The sequence below is a fragment of the Mustela nivalis genome, assembly GCF_964662115.1.
Source record: "Mustela nivalis genome assembly, chromosome: 3".
NCBI classification, from domain to species: domain Eukaryota; kingdom Metazoa; phylum Chordata; class Mammalia; order Carnivora; family Mustelidae; genus Mustela; species Mustela nivalis.
This window is the reverse complement of record NC_139022.1, coordinates 73,148,429-73,164,937: the sequence shown is the minus strand read 5'-3', so window position 1 is coordinate 73,164,937 and position 16,509 is coordinate 73,148,429. Positions and strand designations below refer to the sequence as shown.

The window sequence follows — 16,509 nt, the reverse complement described above, 5'->3', positions numbered from 1 at the left end:
CCTGCATAAGTTTTGAGGCTGTTGTCCTCTTCATTTTGGGTTTCAAGGAGTATCATTGTCTCTTTACTAAATCAGTTCCTTTTACTCTCACTTTTATGTGGGTTTCCTTTTCTTAAAAAAAAAAAAAAGCTGGTGGGACAAGAGTTACACACAGCAAACAAAGGCACAGACACCACAGATGGCAGAATACATTTAGGTGACTGCGAGTGTTCAGGCATGCCTATGTATGGGTTTGTGGGAGAAAGTCCTTGAAAGGCGGGTGGATATGGGTAGGTCTGAGAAGGTTCTGAATCCAATGTACAGACGAATTTACTTCCTACTCTAATAGAGGGATTTTTAAGACTTCAGTGGGCATCAAAATCATGGGCAGGGCTTCTACAGTACCAGTTGTTCCCATCCCCCTGCCCCAAGGTCTGATTCTGTAGGTCTGGTTGGGGGGCCACTGGGAATGTGCCTCTCTGACATTCTCAGGTGATGCTGATTCTGCTGGTCCAGGGACTACACTTGGAAGATCTCTGCCCTGGGCAGTTGGGATCTCTTGAAGGTTTGAAAGCCAAAGAGTAAATGATCATGTCTGGGTTTGAAGGAGATGACAGTCAGCAGAATGAAGGATGGATTGGAAAGGAAAAGGTCTAGTCAGGCCAGTTACGTATCTTCAGTATTCCACAGGTAGGGTAATCAGAGCATGAGCTAAGATTGAGGGTAGAATGTTCCAGGGATTTCTTTGTCAGTTCTAGGATTCATGTGCCCATCTAAAAGCAATGGAGGAAATGACCCTCCTATGAGTAACTGAAATTTTTTTAGGGTTGCCAGATTTAGGAAATCAAGTGCAGGAAGGTCAGTTAAATTTGAATTTCAGGTTAAAAGAAAAGAATAATTTTTGAGTGTAAGTAACCCTAAATACAGCATGGGATATATTTATACTAAAAAATTATTATTTTCTTTAACTCTGAAATTGACATTTAACTGGCTGTTCTTTCTGTTCTTTATCTGGCAACGTAACACTAAGTAGGATCCTTGACCTTTTCTGAAAGTATTTTTGTGGCCTTTTATGATTTTATTTCAGATTTTGATGAATGTCACTCTAACCCCTGTCGCAATGGAGCCACGTGTGTTGATGGTTTTAATACGTTCAGGTGCCTCTGCCTTCCGAGCTATGTTGGTGCACTTTGTGAACAAGGTAAGAGCTCATGCAACATCTGTAGGATGAACAGGATAGCTATTTCATTTCAAATGTTACTTCTGGATGGTTTTTTGGCACAATTATTTGGATGTTTTCAGCAATGTAGGCCATACGGCGTGTTTTTTCCTGCAAAGGAAATTCACAGGTTACCTAAGTACGTTCGGTGTCCTTATGTGTCCATAGCCCATGGAAAACAGCGTTTGATTTAATCACTGCTGTTTTGCTGATAGAGCAAAATTGCAGACAGGCACACTGAGCTGAATTTAAGGACATCTAGCTCACAAAAGGAACTTTGTTGTCCGTATTCTTACTGAGGACAAAATAAGCATTGACCTTAATCCATCTGTGTAGCTTGTACCAAGGAGTATCGAATTCAGTGCTAGCTGCCTTTATTTTCTCCTCCTAAGCACTTGGGAGTCAATGGGCTTATTTTTCATCATCAGTCATCTCTGGAGAATGCATTGGTATAGTTGTTAGAATACATTAGCTTTGGCTTGGTAAATGTTACATAAAAGGTATTGTAAGTCTGCTCAACGGGGAATTTTCCTACTACAAGAAGCATCTGCTTTTTCTGAATGAAACAAAGGCCTATGTTCGTGATTGCTTGAATCTCATGATCCCTGTAATTGGTATTTTATGGCCAACCTGAGAATGTATTTTAGGTGGTTAATGGTAACATTTCTTAGTCATCAATCAGAAACAGATTGCACGTTCAGCTACACTCAGCTTTGAAATTTCGATTTCCTTTACTTAAAGTCATACAGTGGTTTGGCTTCGACAAAAATACCCAGTGCCAAACTTCCATTCCACCAGACAGAATGAAAATGCATTAGACACTCAGACACATTGGTCTGGCCCCACATTCTGCTTTACAGTGTTAATCCAAACGTCACCACAATTAGAACAAAACCCAAAGCAACACGTATTGAAGTGCCAATCAAAAAGGGTAGGTAATGGCTTCATTTCTAGTTTTTTTTCCCCCTAGTTGCATAGGATGAGTCTGTTTAGCAAATTTAAAAGGTAAATATGAAAACAAACCAGTTTCATTCTTTTCTTAAGGAAAACAGTAAGAAAGATGCCGTTTCTTTTTATTTTATTTTTTTTTAAGATTTTTTATTTATTTATTTGACAGACAAGAGATCACAAGTAGGCAGAGAAGCAGGCAGAGAAAGAGAAAGGGAAGCAGGCTCCCCACTGAGCAGGGAGCCCGATGCGGGGCTCGATCCCAGGACCCTGGGATCATGACCTGAGCCAAAGGCAGAGGCTTAACCCACTGAGCCACACAGGCGCCCCCAGAAAGATGCCATTTCTTAAAGAAAACATGAGGGTGAGATCCTTGAAGTATCACATATGCTATAATGAACCTGGCTTCCCGTAGTTCCCAGTCCGAGCAGCAATTCAAAAAAATCACTCATTAAGCAAAAAAATGTTTACGGAGCACCTACTGTCTTCCAAGTGCTATCCTGGGTACTGGAGGTAGAACTTGGAGCAAACTAGACAAGATCCCCAGTCTGGGTGACTCAACTTAATTCTTGGCAGGGAATAAAAAGAGATGCTATTTGTTGAATGCCTTATAGTTTATCAAATGTTCCCAGGTGCATCATTTCATTTAGTTGACAGTATCTCTGTGTGGCTAAATGGGCCAGAAATTGAGGCTCGGAGAAGTGATGTATTCAAGGTCACACAGCTAGTAAATTAGAGAGTAGGAAAAATGAACCTAGGCTGCCTTATAAGGCCCAGGTTTATCTCAGTATCTTCACACTTTCAAAGTAACTCTCACAGATAAGCATTTTATTTACATGTATATTAAAAAGGTTTTGCTTTTCTTCTCTCATTTGTAGTACCACTTTTCAGGTACATTCTGTTTTGTCTTAAAGCAAGTATACGTTCATCACCACTATTTGCTGAGAAACAGCTTTCCCGGTCTGTTTACCCAGAGCAGCTGTGCTTCTGTGATTTATTGCCAGGACCCTGAAAGATTTTTTTCTCCTCTTTGCAGGTTGCCTAAGAACAAATGTTTTTTTCATTAACAGCAGCATTGTTGTCTAAACAGTTTTCTATCCAAATTTCAGCAATGACTGTGTTGTTGTTTCTTCAGCTGACCTTTTCTTCCCTGTATTAGTAACTTCCTAACTCCCAGCAACTCTGGAATAAGGGACCTATTTTGGTAGTGATAACCAATATATACTCTAGAAGGGGAATCTTAGAATAGTATGGAGACAATTCTGTACACACAGGTTGCCCCAAACCAAAGTCGGGGGTAGGGCTCACCAGTGAAAAGCACCCAAATGTTAACAGTTTCTTAAGGCTTGACAGCTCTATGTCCCAGATGTTGAAAAAGTTACCTACATGACATAAAGAGAATACATTTTTAGTAAAACTGTTTAAAAGTGATAGTTTTGGCTTCTGTAGTAATGAACGGGAGCTGTCACACCTTCCCTTACAACACACACAGGTAGCCAGCACACAACTAAATGTGGGTCTTTGTGATATAACCTATGCATTATAGTAGTCTTAAAGCGTAAGAAGTATTTCCCTATGTCGGATGATTTTTACAAAAATATCACCCATATGTGTTGCTTTTAATGAATGAAATGTGTATCGTGCTCTTTTTAGGTGAGATTGGAAAAACACACTGCTTCTAATAACTGCTATCAGAATAGCATCCTAGAAGATGCTGTGGGATGCCTAGTCCTTCATTACATATTTAGTGATTTCATGAATAATAATTAAGTAAATCCACGTGGATATTTGGCTTTTATTCAATAAAGAGTCACTTTGTTAAGTAGTGTTTGTGCATATATTCATAATCATTAGGACCGTAAGTCTATGGCTTCAGTAGGATAGATGAATAAAAAAAAAAATTAGCAAAAACCAACAAGCAGTCTCATTTGGACCTGTGTTCTAATAGGAATATATGCACCTGTTAACTGAAGAAGGCATTATAGCAATGATGTGGTGATGCATCTGAATTTTATGATCCCTTGGGTTTTTTGGTGTAAGAGAAAAAAATACTTAATGATAATCTGTTTTAATGATAAAACACAAAGAAAGAAGACTGGACTAAACCATTGGGTTAAAAGAGGATATGAGGGTGTAGTAGAATTTTTTTTTTCCTAATGTCTTATTCGGAAAGGTAGGGATCCTCTTGAATTTTAAGTTGTGTCTTAAAATATTATTAATTTCCATGGTTAAGGCAAGCTATGCTGCTATGATATCACATTACTGACTTTGGCAGTAGAGTTTTCTAAAAAATCTTTCCAGTTCTCCTTCTTTATAAACTAACTCCCTCAAATATGAAGATCCATTTCCTCCCCACCCCTCCTACCTCACCTCTAAATCCTTCCACGGGGAACATCGCAAAAGGAAATTTAGAGCATCTAAGTCCCCCAACTGCACTTCATCCTTGGGGACTACTTTAATCCCAAATCATCTAGCTGTGCCTTGATTCTTTTCCTGTAAGATTTGGTGGTCTCCAGAAACACTTTAGTAAAACTCAGACTTCCAGGGCGCAGTATCTAAACCAGTTAGAGTTAGTCAGCTGGCCATAACCAAACAAGAAGCCGGATAGACTAAACTGAAATAAAGCCCGCTCTCCGAGATAAGCTGCATCTGTTGTATGACGATGGTCAAAATCCCTGGAGCCAGGAAAACATGAAAAGCTCTCAGAATGCATACTTTCCCACAATTACAGAAAGAGGAGCGAGTGGTGTGACAGACAGGAGTCGATCTGACTATCAGTTCGGCCCCCAGGTCTGACGTATACCGAAAGCATGTATTTCATCTAGAAGGATTTTGTTTCCTTCATCAACCAGGAAGATTAGAGTAAGGGAGGGCAGTTCCTAGGTGATCTGGAAAGTTTTCTTGGTGCCTAAAATTCTATAAACTTTGCAGTTCTGTTAGTGTTTGCATGGAACTACTGCAGTGGGTTTGTGAGGTATGTTTTGTGATAGTCAAAAGTATTTCCAGTGATCATAATTGAATACGTACCGTTGAGCCAACTACTTTCCTGTAAAAGTATTTAAAAACTGGCATGCTAGAATCTAGAAAGTACAGTCGAAGCTTCCTGTCAGTGTAAAATTTAGATTTATTTGAAAAATGTTGACATCCTACCAGGACACTGGTTATAGTGTACACATATATTAACAGACATATATATATATATATATGAGTGTGTGTGTATGGCTTGGTGGAAGGTGGGCATGAAGTTGAAGAACTTAAGTTATTTAATTCTTTTTTTAAAAAAGATTTTATTTATTTATTTGACAGAGATCACAAGTAGGCAGAGAGGCAGGCAGAGAAAGGGGAAGGGAAGCAGGCTCCCTTCTAAGCAGAGAACCCGATGTGGGGCTTGATCCCAGGACCCTGAGATCATGACCTGAGCCGAAGGCAGAGGCTTAACCCACTGAGCCTCCCAGGCACCCAAGTTATTTAATTCTTAAAAAACTTAAAAGAAACTTAAAATCCTGACTCACTTACACAGAGAGTTACTTATATTTCCTCTCCCTCAGAGAAAGACCAGCAGTCCTAGCTATATCCCATAAGCTGCCTACTGATGACATTTTTTTTTCCTCTTTGTAAATCTTATTTGACAAGATCCTGTGGCCACCCAGCGGATCTCTCTGGGAAGCGGTAAAGGAACTACTTACTGAGCCTTTGAAGTCCTTATTCAAATAGGGCATTCATAATCCTATTAGCCAGAATTCTTATCTTATCACTTGAATGGCTCTCTTCAGAAAAGTTGTGTTGGTGAGGATTTAGCCCCAGTCGCTTCACAAGTGAGTCAGTTTTGTCTGGCCCCTCTGCCAGTTTTCTTTCCTGCTGACACTGGCTCTAAACAAGGAAACTGCAGTTAGATACTGCTTCTTCCGTCCAGAGACGTACAGCCACCCACTTGGCAGGAGTCAGCGAGCTGGCTTTATCATACTTTCTTTGTCATCATGACCAAATTTATTAACATGTAACTTCAGGGACATTGCACTGATACTGGCTTAGGTCTTCTTACCAACGCTCAGATCCGTGAGGCTAGATTGAGTGACGTAGGTGAAGTTACTAAGCCCCTGCCTTGTTTCTTCCAGACACAGAGACGTGTGACTACGGCTGGCACAAATTCCAAGGGCAGTGCTACAAATACTTCGCCCATCGGCGCACATGGGATGCAGCTGAACGGGAGTGCCGTCTGCAGGGCGCGCATCTCACAAGCATCCTGTCTCATGAAGAACAGATGTTTGTGAACCGTATGTACCAAATAGAGGCAGGGTTCCTGAAGCTTCGCTCTGTGTCCCTATCTTCTTCCTTTTCTCTGTATCTAACCGAACAGATGTAGCTTCCTCCATGGCAGTTCAACTTATTAAATCCCTCTTCTGAACTACTTAAAACCATCTCTCCTACGTGAGACCCCGACTTTGAGAAACACTCATCTCTAACAGAGGAAAGCATTTCCTGGTCTTCAGCGATAGTGGGTGAAACAGCCTGCTGCAGGTGGAGTCCAATGACGTTGCTCCTCGATCATTTTCTGACTTATGAAAATGGCCACTTCTTATGGTTCCATCTCACTCTTGTCACGGCTGCCTTCGTAGTTCTATTTTGAAGATGTGCACATGTTGTCCAGAGTTAAGGAGAAAATTGCTTTCAGTTCTTTTTATCCCACTCATTAAAATTGAATTGTCAATAGCAACCTAATCCTACCCTCTGCATAAAATTGGTTCTCATCCATGCTGATAATGATTTTAGGCCATAGAAAGTGGGTTTCATGTTAAGAACATGAACAAATGGAGAGTGAACGCGAATGAAGCTTTACTACCAGCCCTGCTGAATAACTTATTAAACTATAGCAAAGAGAAGGGCAGCTAGCTTTTATGTAGCAAATATGTAGAAGTTTTTTTTTTTATATAAAGCATCATTCAATGCCCTATTAAATATGTTCTCATAATGCCTGCTGCCTTTCAGAAGTTTGGTTGTTAGGTAGCAATCTGTACAGAGGTTCAATTAACTTTCTTGCATGGTTTTCTTGTCAGTGACTCATCTCATGATGAAATTAATTATTTTTGAAGACAATTTTGTAGAACTGTCTGGTCTAGGTATTCGCTGTTTAAAATGCTTTAAGAAGAAACATGTGGCTTCCAAAGTGAGGCTAGCATGGGAATGATCTGTCACATTTTATTGGGTCACTGAATTTTTGCCAATGGCATAGCTTAATTTAAAAAAAATGGAAAGTTTTTTTTATCATGAGTAAGGAAGGAAAAATATTTAATTATAGTAAACTGGGAAATTATTTTCTTATGTCTGATATTTTAATGTTTCTCAATGTTTGTGAATTAGCTTTTTAGTTTAAAGCACATTGGGCAGAAGAACAAAAGATAGCTAGACCATGAGAGATTTTTATGAGCAACTAAATAAAATTCCAGCCAGAAAAGAGGATGCATGATTCACTCTGAGAATAGTTTTAATACATTTCATCCATCTATGGGTAAAAATATCTGTTGTTTCCCTTCTCTTAGGCGTGGGCCATGACTATCAGTGGATAGGCCTCAATGACAAGATGTTTGAACATGACTTCCGTTGGACTGATGGCAGCACACTGGTAAGTTGCTTATGAAAAATGACACCAATTCTGGGAACTTAGTAGCATGTGCTGATTGCATTTTACAGGGGGCGTACTTGATTGAGACCTATTAAGTGACTTGCTTAGGTTTACTCAGTAAGATAGATGAGTGTTAGAACAGAGTCATTGTGGCTCTCTTTGAAAGAGGAGTGTATCAGAGTCCATTGAACTGGAAAACCACATCAGCAGCAGAATTGCCTCAGGTTTATCTTTCAGATGGTTATCTTTGCTTTTTATGGCTTAAAGAAAAGGGGGGAAAGAATAAATGTAAGAGAAAAAGCCTTGAAAAAAAAAATCTACCTTTCCCTCTTATATAACTGCACTGGAAATCTATGGGGCATGGCTCATTTTTATCCAAACCAAGATGCTCATTTTTTTCATCTTAAAAAAGATTGCTGAATTATGATCTTGTGGATTTTCTTCCATTCAAACTCTGCTGACTAATTATATATTTTAAGCTTTTTCTGCCTTTTAAAGAAAGAAGTAGAATGATAACACTGGCCCCAAACTTAAATTGGCTGAAATAAGATTCTTGGGACAGCTGAACCTGTTTGGAGTCACTACTCTGAATAATTATGAGTATAATTTTTTTAAAATAGTTCAAGTGTGGTTAGCTATATACTAGTGGTTCTAGGCACTGGCTGTTCATTAGAATCACCTGGGAACATAATTTAACAACTGGTGCCTAGGCATCAACTCAAATTCATTAAAGCAAAACCCCACTTTGCTTTTTAAAGCTACAAGCCGATGGCTGGCTGTATTTTCCACGTGTTCTCCAGGTGACTCTAAAATGCAGACAAGTTGGGATCCATTGGGCTGGACAATAAGTATAAATTCAATTCTAAATTAGATAAATAACAGGAAGAATTGAAAATAATGTTTAAGCTCTTTGTGTGAATTTATTTAGGTGCCTAAATTTCATTCATTACTTGCCACTCATGTGGATTCAATGAGTTTGGCAAAATGTAGAGTTCATCCTTAGAACAGATGCCGAAGGAATTTCTGCTTTTGGATGTTCTACTCTGTCTGCTGAAGCTTTTCTATGTTCTTACGGACGTACCGCTCAGTTCGTCTTTGTGTCAGTTGCTATACTCAGCACCGTGCATTCATGTATTCCCCACAATAATCTGTAAGAGAGGTATGAAGTGTTTTATAGGTATAGAAAGGGAAGGTCAGTTAGGCTGGAAATTTTTGCCCAGAGTCACAGTGCTATTAAGTGTTGAAGCCAGTCTCCAAAGCCATGCTTTATTTTGGCTGGCACCTCGTTGACTTGAAATTATATCCCTTATTACCTTTTGCCTTTAGCAACCCTGAAATAAAATCTGGCCTCCCCTCTCTGTGTCATCACGCCTTATCTTTAATCTGGACTGTTGTCACTCAGGTCCAAATGTAGGTCATTTGGCAAGATGCAGAAAAAACAAGGAAGGTAGATTGTCCATGAAATACATTCCCACTAAGATATGTTAACCACATCCTCTGGATCAATACTCCTTGTTTTATAATGGTCCTAACTGGATGGTATATCTGCAGTTGTAGCATCTGCTTATTTTTATTTTGCTAAAATGAATAGTAATTTCAGGGGGCATAATTTTGGTCAGTTAGATTAATGGGTTAGTAGGCCATGAGTTCTTCTATATTAATTTTAACTGAAGGTAGACTATTTTGCTTTTATTAATTTAATATATATATGAACATAAAAACTAAAGGATTTTTTCCCTGTATGTTAAGACTGTTTCTATAATTTTGTTGATGTATTTTTATAAAGTATAGACATTTGTCGAGTTTTCTTTTGTGGAAAGAATATTTCGTTCCTATGGGATTATTTGGGTCTGAAGACCCTCTGTTGATCTTCCTCCCACACACTTTCCTTTATACATAGCCCGCTGAAAAGTGCAGGTCCTGTGAGGTCCCAACCGTATTACAGAAGCTAGAAAGCCAAGGACTCAGGTAGGGCTCTGGTTGGTCCTTACTTGTGCCTTGCAGACCTTGACCACAACTTATCTCATGGTGTCCATGTGTGTTCTTGCCCTGAGCCTGGAATAGCTGCATTTGGCCAGATATAATGTATGTGAAGTCTGTCATCTGCTACATACCGCTCTGATTAGACAAAGTCCCCAACTTCCAATATGTTGTTGATTATATAGAATTGATTTGTTTTCACTCATGGCATTTTTGTATGTTTCTAGACATTAGCAGTTCAACTTTTCAAAGAAGTGGTTCTCGTGCTTGCTTTTCTTTCTTATGGTGTCTGGAACAAGGCCATATACTACCTATGAGCTTGGTTAATGACACTGAAATCGGCTTGTAGCTGGTAGCTGTGTCGGGGTCTCTAAATCATCTCAGGGAACCTTTCTCTCCTGCTAAGTGCCATTCAGGGGAGCTTCACTCATCAAATGTCACTATTCCACTATGCCAAAGCAAACCAACTCAACGATTTTTTTTTTCTGTGTCCATTAATTTTTAATGGACTATGAAAAATACTGTAAAAAATAACTTCATTGCCATTTCCATGGTCTAGACTGGTCTTCAACTTAGTAAATAAGCAAGCATTACACTTTGTAAGAAACAAATCTTGATCTTCTGGAAATTTTCCAGAGGAAGATAACATCCCTCGTGTTCCTGTGAACCTTACCCTAAATTAGTTTACATTTTTACATTAAAACCCAAAGGTTATGAAGAAAGCATCAAGCAAAGCCCTCAGTTTGAAGAAGGCAGCAGATGAATTACATAAACAAGGAAAATGTATCAAAGAAATGACACAAGCAAATCCAGAAAGCACTCTAACAGATCCTTGGTCTCTTCTTAATTCCCTCTTTGTGTCAAATAAAAGTGTGCTAAGGAGTGTCCCTAACTTTGAACATTTTGGAACAGAAAAGACCATCTGCCCAACAGCCTGTCTCCCTCCCATTTGACTGATCTCTGGCCCACTCTGCTTTTGTAACCACTCTCGACTGCCTCTATCCCTTCCTTTCTGAGACGGCCTAGGTGTCTCTTAAACTCGTTTGTAGTTCTGTCTGCAGCCACCATCCCCTTAACAGGTTCCATATGTTTGCAGGCTTTGAATAAAATAGGTCTTCTTTGTTTCGCTGTTTACTCCAAGTGTCTTTGCCTTTGAAAAAATCCCTAATGGTAAACGCTACGTTTTCAAGGGAAAGCAGTATCTGCTTACACTTAGAAATGGTGTTACCTTGACTGTGTGCAATTTTAAGGACTTTGTTTATGTTTTAAAGTGATTTCTCCCCTATCCCCTTTGCCCCCATTTTTTGTTTGAAAGATTTAGTAGAGCTTATTCTCCTTGGGAGGTAGAGCAGTATTAAAATAAAAAGAACCTTTGATAGTTACCATATATCATCTTTTATTATTCGGTCCTACAATTCAGTAAAAACAAACTAGTTTATATTAGGTTTTTCAGTCTCAATAATTTCTTTTCTTGAAATAATAAAACTGTGCTTCCAATAAGCTTGCAGTGTGATTATATCATATTTACAAGATTATGCTTTCTAGCTAGACTAAATCAATTGATATACTTATACTAAATTAATAATGTTATTTGGCTGAGTTATCTAAATTGCCTTGTTCTTCAGATTCTGATGGACCCATTCCACATTATTGGCCCATATAATATGGTGTTGATAACATGCCATATTCCTGCTTTTGTTGTATCTTTGAAGTCCTTTTTTATTATTATTTGGGGTGTTTACCCAATAAGTTTCACAAAAGTGTACTCAATGCAGAGACTGGGTCTAGCCTTACCCTTGTGATTTCCATTAAGGTTATTTTCTCCTAACACATTTCAGTTTTTATTTTGTTACTTGGTTTTCAAATAACTAGTCACATTTCAATTTGTCCCTTGGTTTTCTACTAATGAGTTATTCTTTAACTTGACTATTGATCTCTTAACAGTGAAATGCCCCAAGTGCTTTATTAGAAACTGACAAATAGCTTCAATAATGAATTACTTTTCTTGTCACCCAAGTAATGTCTTCAAAGACACTAAGTTAAACCATCCAAGTTAAATACACATTAAAGCTGGCAAACTTAAACAAACATTTCTTATCTAGCTTCTATACTTTTAGCTGACTTTTAAGTTCTCTCTTTAACCTAATTGTTAAATGAATGACTAGTCTGAAGTGTTTCCCCCAGATCTGGTTTCCAGTGCCTATGACCTGCCTCTCCCTGTGCTATGAACTCTTGTTACTCTCTTTTTGAAATTTTGTATACCCTCCTCTTGCCTTCAATATAAAATTCTGATTATTAGTGTGCTATACCAAGCCCAACAATTCCACCTGCCTTCCTAAGCTATATCATCTCAAAATATTCACAGTTCCTGGAATGAGCCATGACACCTAGCTCCTGAATTTCTTTGCATAGCCTTGCCCTAGTGCTTAGAATGTTCTTATCTCTTGTCCTAATTTTATTTAATTAATGTTCAAATGCCATGTTTAGCTGACTCTCCTTCGTCTTGGAAGACTACCCATTTGGGTGTGACTAAGAGCTCCTCCACTGTGTTCCAGAAGCCCCTTGTGTCCCTTTGCCATCTTACCACCATCCCCTGTGGGGCTGACTTCCTGCCCCTGAGCTTTCTAAATCAGGGAGTAACTTTCATCTCTATTTTTTCAGCACCTGGCAGAATTGTTGACAAAAATAGATACTTAATAATTTTTTAATGATAATTAATATTTATACATTGCTTAACCAACTTACTGTTACATGTTGAGTCATTAAATGGCCAACTTACTGTTACATGTTGAGTCATTACATGAGTCATTTTAGTAGACTCTCTTTATGACAATTCTTGTTCATCTAAGTTAAATATTTTATTTAATGTTGTACCAGTATGAAAAACTTAAAACATAGTAGGTGAGATTTCAAAAATGGTGAAAAGAAAAAAAACGTTCTCCCCAGACAGATATATACTGCTGGGTATAATACATCTTACAAAAGTTATTAACCCAAAGGAAAACAGATGTGCCTACTAGAAATGGTGACAGTCTTGTCCATGATTGTCCCAAGAATACATTTACAATAAGCTCTGGGAAGAAAAAAATGGGAAGCAAACTTTTCAGCCTCTGCCACCCCTGCGGGTTTGAGTTATATCAGGACAGATTTTCCATGAAGCTTTAGGAAACCAACAATTACTCAAAACTTAGAAGAGAATTTTTTTTTTCAAGATAGGCACACATTCTGTCATTGCACTTTCTAAAGAAAAATGACTTAAAAAACAAAAAACAAACAAACAAACAAAAAAAACCTTGTTATACAAAAACAAGCAAAAGAAAATTTTACTGCTGAATGTTATCAGATCATTTTATTATAGATTGGTCGACCAAAAATGAATTGGTTGCCTGAGGCTGGACAGAGCTTCATTTATTCACCTTCTCTCTGAGTCTGTTCTTTCAAACACAGAGAGAGGCAGACATCAGGAATACTTTGGAGTCATTTATCCTGCCCTGTCTATGTGTTTCCTAGCAAAATCATTTCCACAACTTTCTTTTCAACTATAGACTATGGTGTGTCTGTGGATAGCACAATTAGGGACTAGACACTATTAGGTGCCTTCATGACACTACTTTGTATAACAGATCTCTGCAGCCGATGGTTTAACATCAACCTGTGGCCCTCAGGTGACAACTGTTACTGTCTTGCTCCCTCCTCTCTCTGACCGTCAGGAAGAAATTCTCCCAGGAAAATCTGGTCCCTTCTCTCTTCTCTTTAGTGAGTTTCTGCAGCACCATCAAAGCTTACCCCTCACCACTGGGGATTGGATGCTTCAGTGGATCAGAAGCGGTCAGTTCAAAGAAAAACGTCACCTTAGATAGTGTTGGCCAGAGGTTGAGGATTGAACGGAACTGACAATCCAGTTCCCTTTTAAAAATATTGAAGAACTTCCAAAGTTTGATTTGTTTGGTGGAAAAAAAAAAAAAAAATCCCTGACTTTATTCTTAGGCATTAAAAAAAAATTTTTTTTTCTATGCCCCTTACACATTTCCTTCTGCCATCTCTATTCTGTCGGCACTCTGCCTTGCCAGGAGAAGCTGCCTGCTGGTTTGTCAGCTTCCCAGGAAGTATCCTGGCCTCCTTTACTTTCCAGCGTACTGCTGGAGGAAACAAAAATTTCTTCTCCTCTGCACTTGTCTCATTCCACCCAGCAAGTTCTCAAACAAGTTCCTAATTCACAGAACCATAAATACCTTATTTTCTAGCTCTAACCAACTCATCTTACCTCCTGATAGTTATGAGACAGATTGCAAAAGGCTAATTGTTGTGTTTTTGCACTTGAAAGCTCTTTCTGGAAAATAAGTGAATTTTTTTTTTTTTTTTTTGGATAAGCATGGTTCAGCACTGGCAAGCTGCACACCTGGATTTTGGGACAATGGGTTACCCTCCTGGTTAGAGTTGATGCATGAGAAGAGCCAGATTTGTGGATTGACTTCAAATACAGACGTCCCTTTTTTCATAAATAAACATGTCAGTCTGTCACACAAAGTATTGTGAGAAAACCCAGCTTTGAAAAAAGGTAGAAACCATAAAGAAATAGCCCTAAACTCAGGAAGAGACACTTAAAAGGGGCAGAGAAAAGGAGTAACAAGTCGCAGGTCATAAACCATTATTTTTCTTCTGCAGGACTGTATTATTCCCCTTTTATAAACACAAAGGTTCCTATCCTCCTCCCTTTCCCAGATGTCTTGGACATTGAAAAGAGAATCAAGAGTATGAACTAATTCCCACTGTTTTCCAAGCTTGTTTGTAGGTTTCTGCTTTTTTGAAAAGATTGCCCACAATTTGGCAGAAAACAATGAAAAACAAAAGCCCCAAACCAAAAACTCGAGTTTTACTTTTTCTACCTGAAAATGTTAGAAGACTTTTGAAAAATTATTTGCAGATGGATGTGTGTCCGCTGTGGTGTGGCTTGAGCTCCGAGTCCAATGCCACTTCTCTGTGAACAAGTCACACTGCATATCAACATTAATTTAATTATGTTAAGCCTCACAGGCTTCATTATATTAACCTAAAAGCCAAGGAAAACATATGCTGTTTCCTCATCCTTTAACACATTACTCATGAGTGAAAGAATTCTCAGTTTCTGTTCTGCAAAAGACCACTGAGCTCTTAATAAAAACTCGTACTTGTGTTGCAGTTCAGCTTGATTGGAAACCAAGAACTGGTTCTTGTGATTCTGCGTGTGAAATAAAACAAGTCACAGAGCGGTTCCAGAACACAAAACCCTCATCTCTGCCTTGCCTTTCCTTGAGTGCACATAGCTAATGATAGGTCAGGTAGCTGGAAGAACACTTACCCATCACTGGAAAATCATTTCATCATTGACAAGATTACCCTTCAGAAAATTATCAATGCAGTAGTTCCTTCTCATGGAGGCTTTTCCAGCAGTGCTCTGTGAACCTCTAAAATCCCGTGCAGAAATTTACATTTAATTGCTAATTGCTTTAGCGCAATTCATGGAAAAGGCAAACAAAAATGTAGAATGGGTTTTGGCAGTTTCCCACTGCATGCGGATGGGATCCTTAGCACTTCCTGACTGAAGACCTTTGCAAACAAGCTTGGGGTGAAGGAACCCACCAGCACCATTTCAGATGGGGGTTAAATGCAAAGGGCTCCTTGGGGCTCTGTCTGCACCACCCCCCACCCACCCAAGGGCACTCACAGTGGGAGGAACTCATATCCTTTGGAAAATGCTGTTGATAATTACAGCTTTGCAGGCCAGTGAGCTCACGCTATTACACGAGATTAGTGCTGGACTCGAGAGCTGCCAGATTGTCTCTCCCGCACAGACACTTGCCAGCTAGCAAAATAATGGGCATATTGGCACTTTAACAACTATCAGGAGACCCCAAGTTAGTTTTTCTTCCCTTCAGCATATTTAAGTTTGTAGGCTCCAACTCCAGCCTGCCAGCCCAGGGCAATGACACCAAAACAAATGTCTCTTTCTCTATTAAAAACAAAGCTGCTCTTTTCCTTTTGGTGTGAAAGACAACAGGAAAACCGTAACCTCCCTGAAAACATAAATAAAGCAGGCCCCGGCCAGAGTAACCTGAAGCAAGTATCAGGATCAGAAGAGGTGTATCTCTCCTGGAAGGCAGGTCATTTGCCCCCAGGAGTTAAATAAAACAAAGTGAAATATACCCTCCACAGACTGGAAACAAACGCCTATTGTGTACCACAGCCATCTAGGGGGGACAAAGGCATTTTAAAGTTACCAAATGTTTTGATTTCTGTAATAAGTAGTCCTCCTAACTTCCTTGCAGATAACTGTTTGACCTCTGTTCTGAAAGGCTGGGGGTAACCCAGAGCAATTATTCTGAGTTCTGTATTTTGTGAAAAGGTGGTTTCTTATCAGCGTATGTTTCAAATGGGGAAGCAGTCCTCTTGGGAAAGCGTTTTCTATTTGTGGAGTTTGCTTTTATACTTAGCGGTTATCTGTTTCTCCTTGGCATCGCCTGTGTTTGGGTGTTACTTGGAGCTGTGAGAGCACAGCCATGGCACCCTCAGTGCCAGGTGATGACAGACAGGGCTTTGCAGGGAGAAATCAGCTCTGAGTCCAGGTGCCACTTTTTGTGGCTAGTCTGGGTACATTTTTGCCTAAAAAACAAAACAAAACAAAACAAAAAAAACATGTGAATCACACTGCAGACATTAATTTGCGTGCACAGATAGGTATTTGTCTATGATCCGCCCTGCTGTAAGGATTTGGGGTGGAGAATAT

At 39.2% G+C, this 16,509-nt stretch overlaps 1 protein-coding gene across 6 annotated transcripts in view; it reads left to right on the top strand.

Moving 5' to 3' along the window:
• Positions 1-16,509, top strand: part of VCAN (versican) — a 111,397-nt gene that overhangs the window by 77,817 nt on the left and 17,071 nt on the right. For all 6 annotated transcript variants that reach the window (XM_082724685.1, XM_082724682.1, XM_082724684.1 and 3 more), the window contains 3 exons: positions 1,067-1,180; positions 6,262-6,420; positions 7,684-7,766. In XM_082724685.1, the coding sequence (XP_082580811.1) occupies positions 1,067-1,180; positions 6,262-6,420; positions 7,684-7,766 (356 nt within the window). The remainder of the gene's footprint in view (positions 1-1,066; positions 1,181-6,261; positions 6,421-7,683; positions 7,767-16,509) is intronic.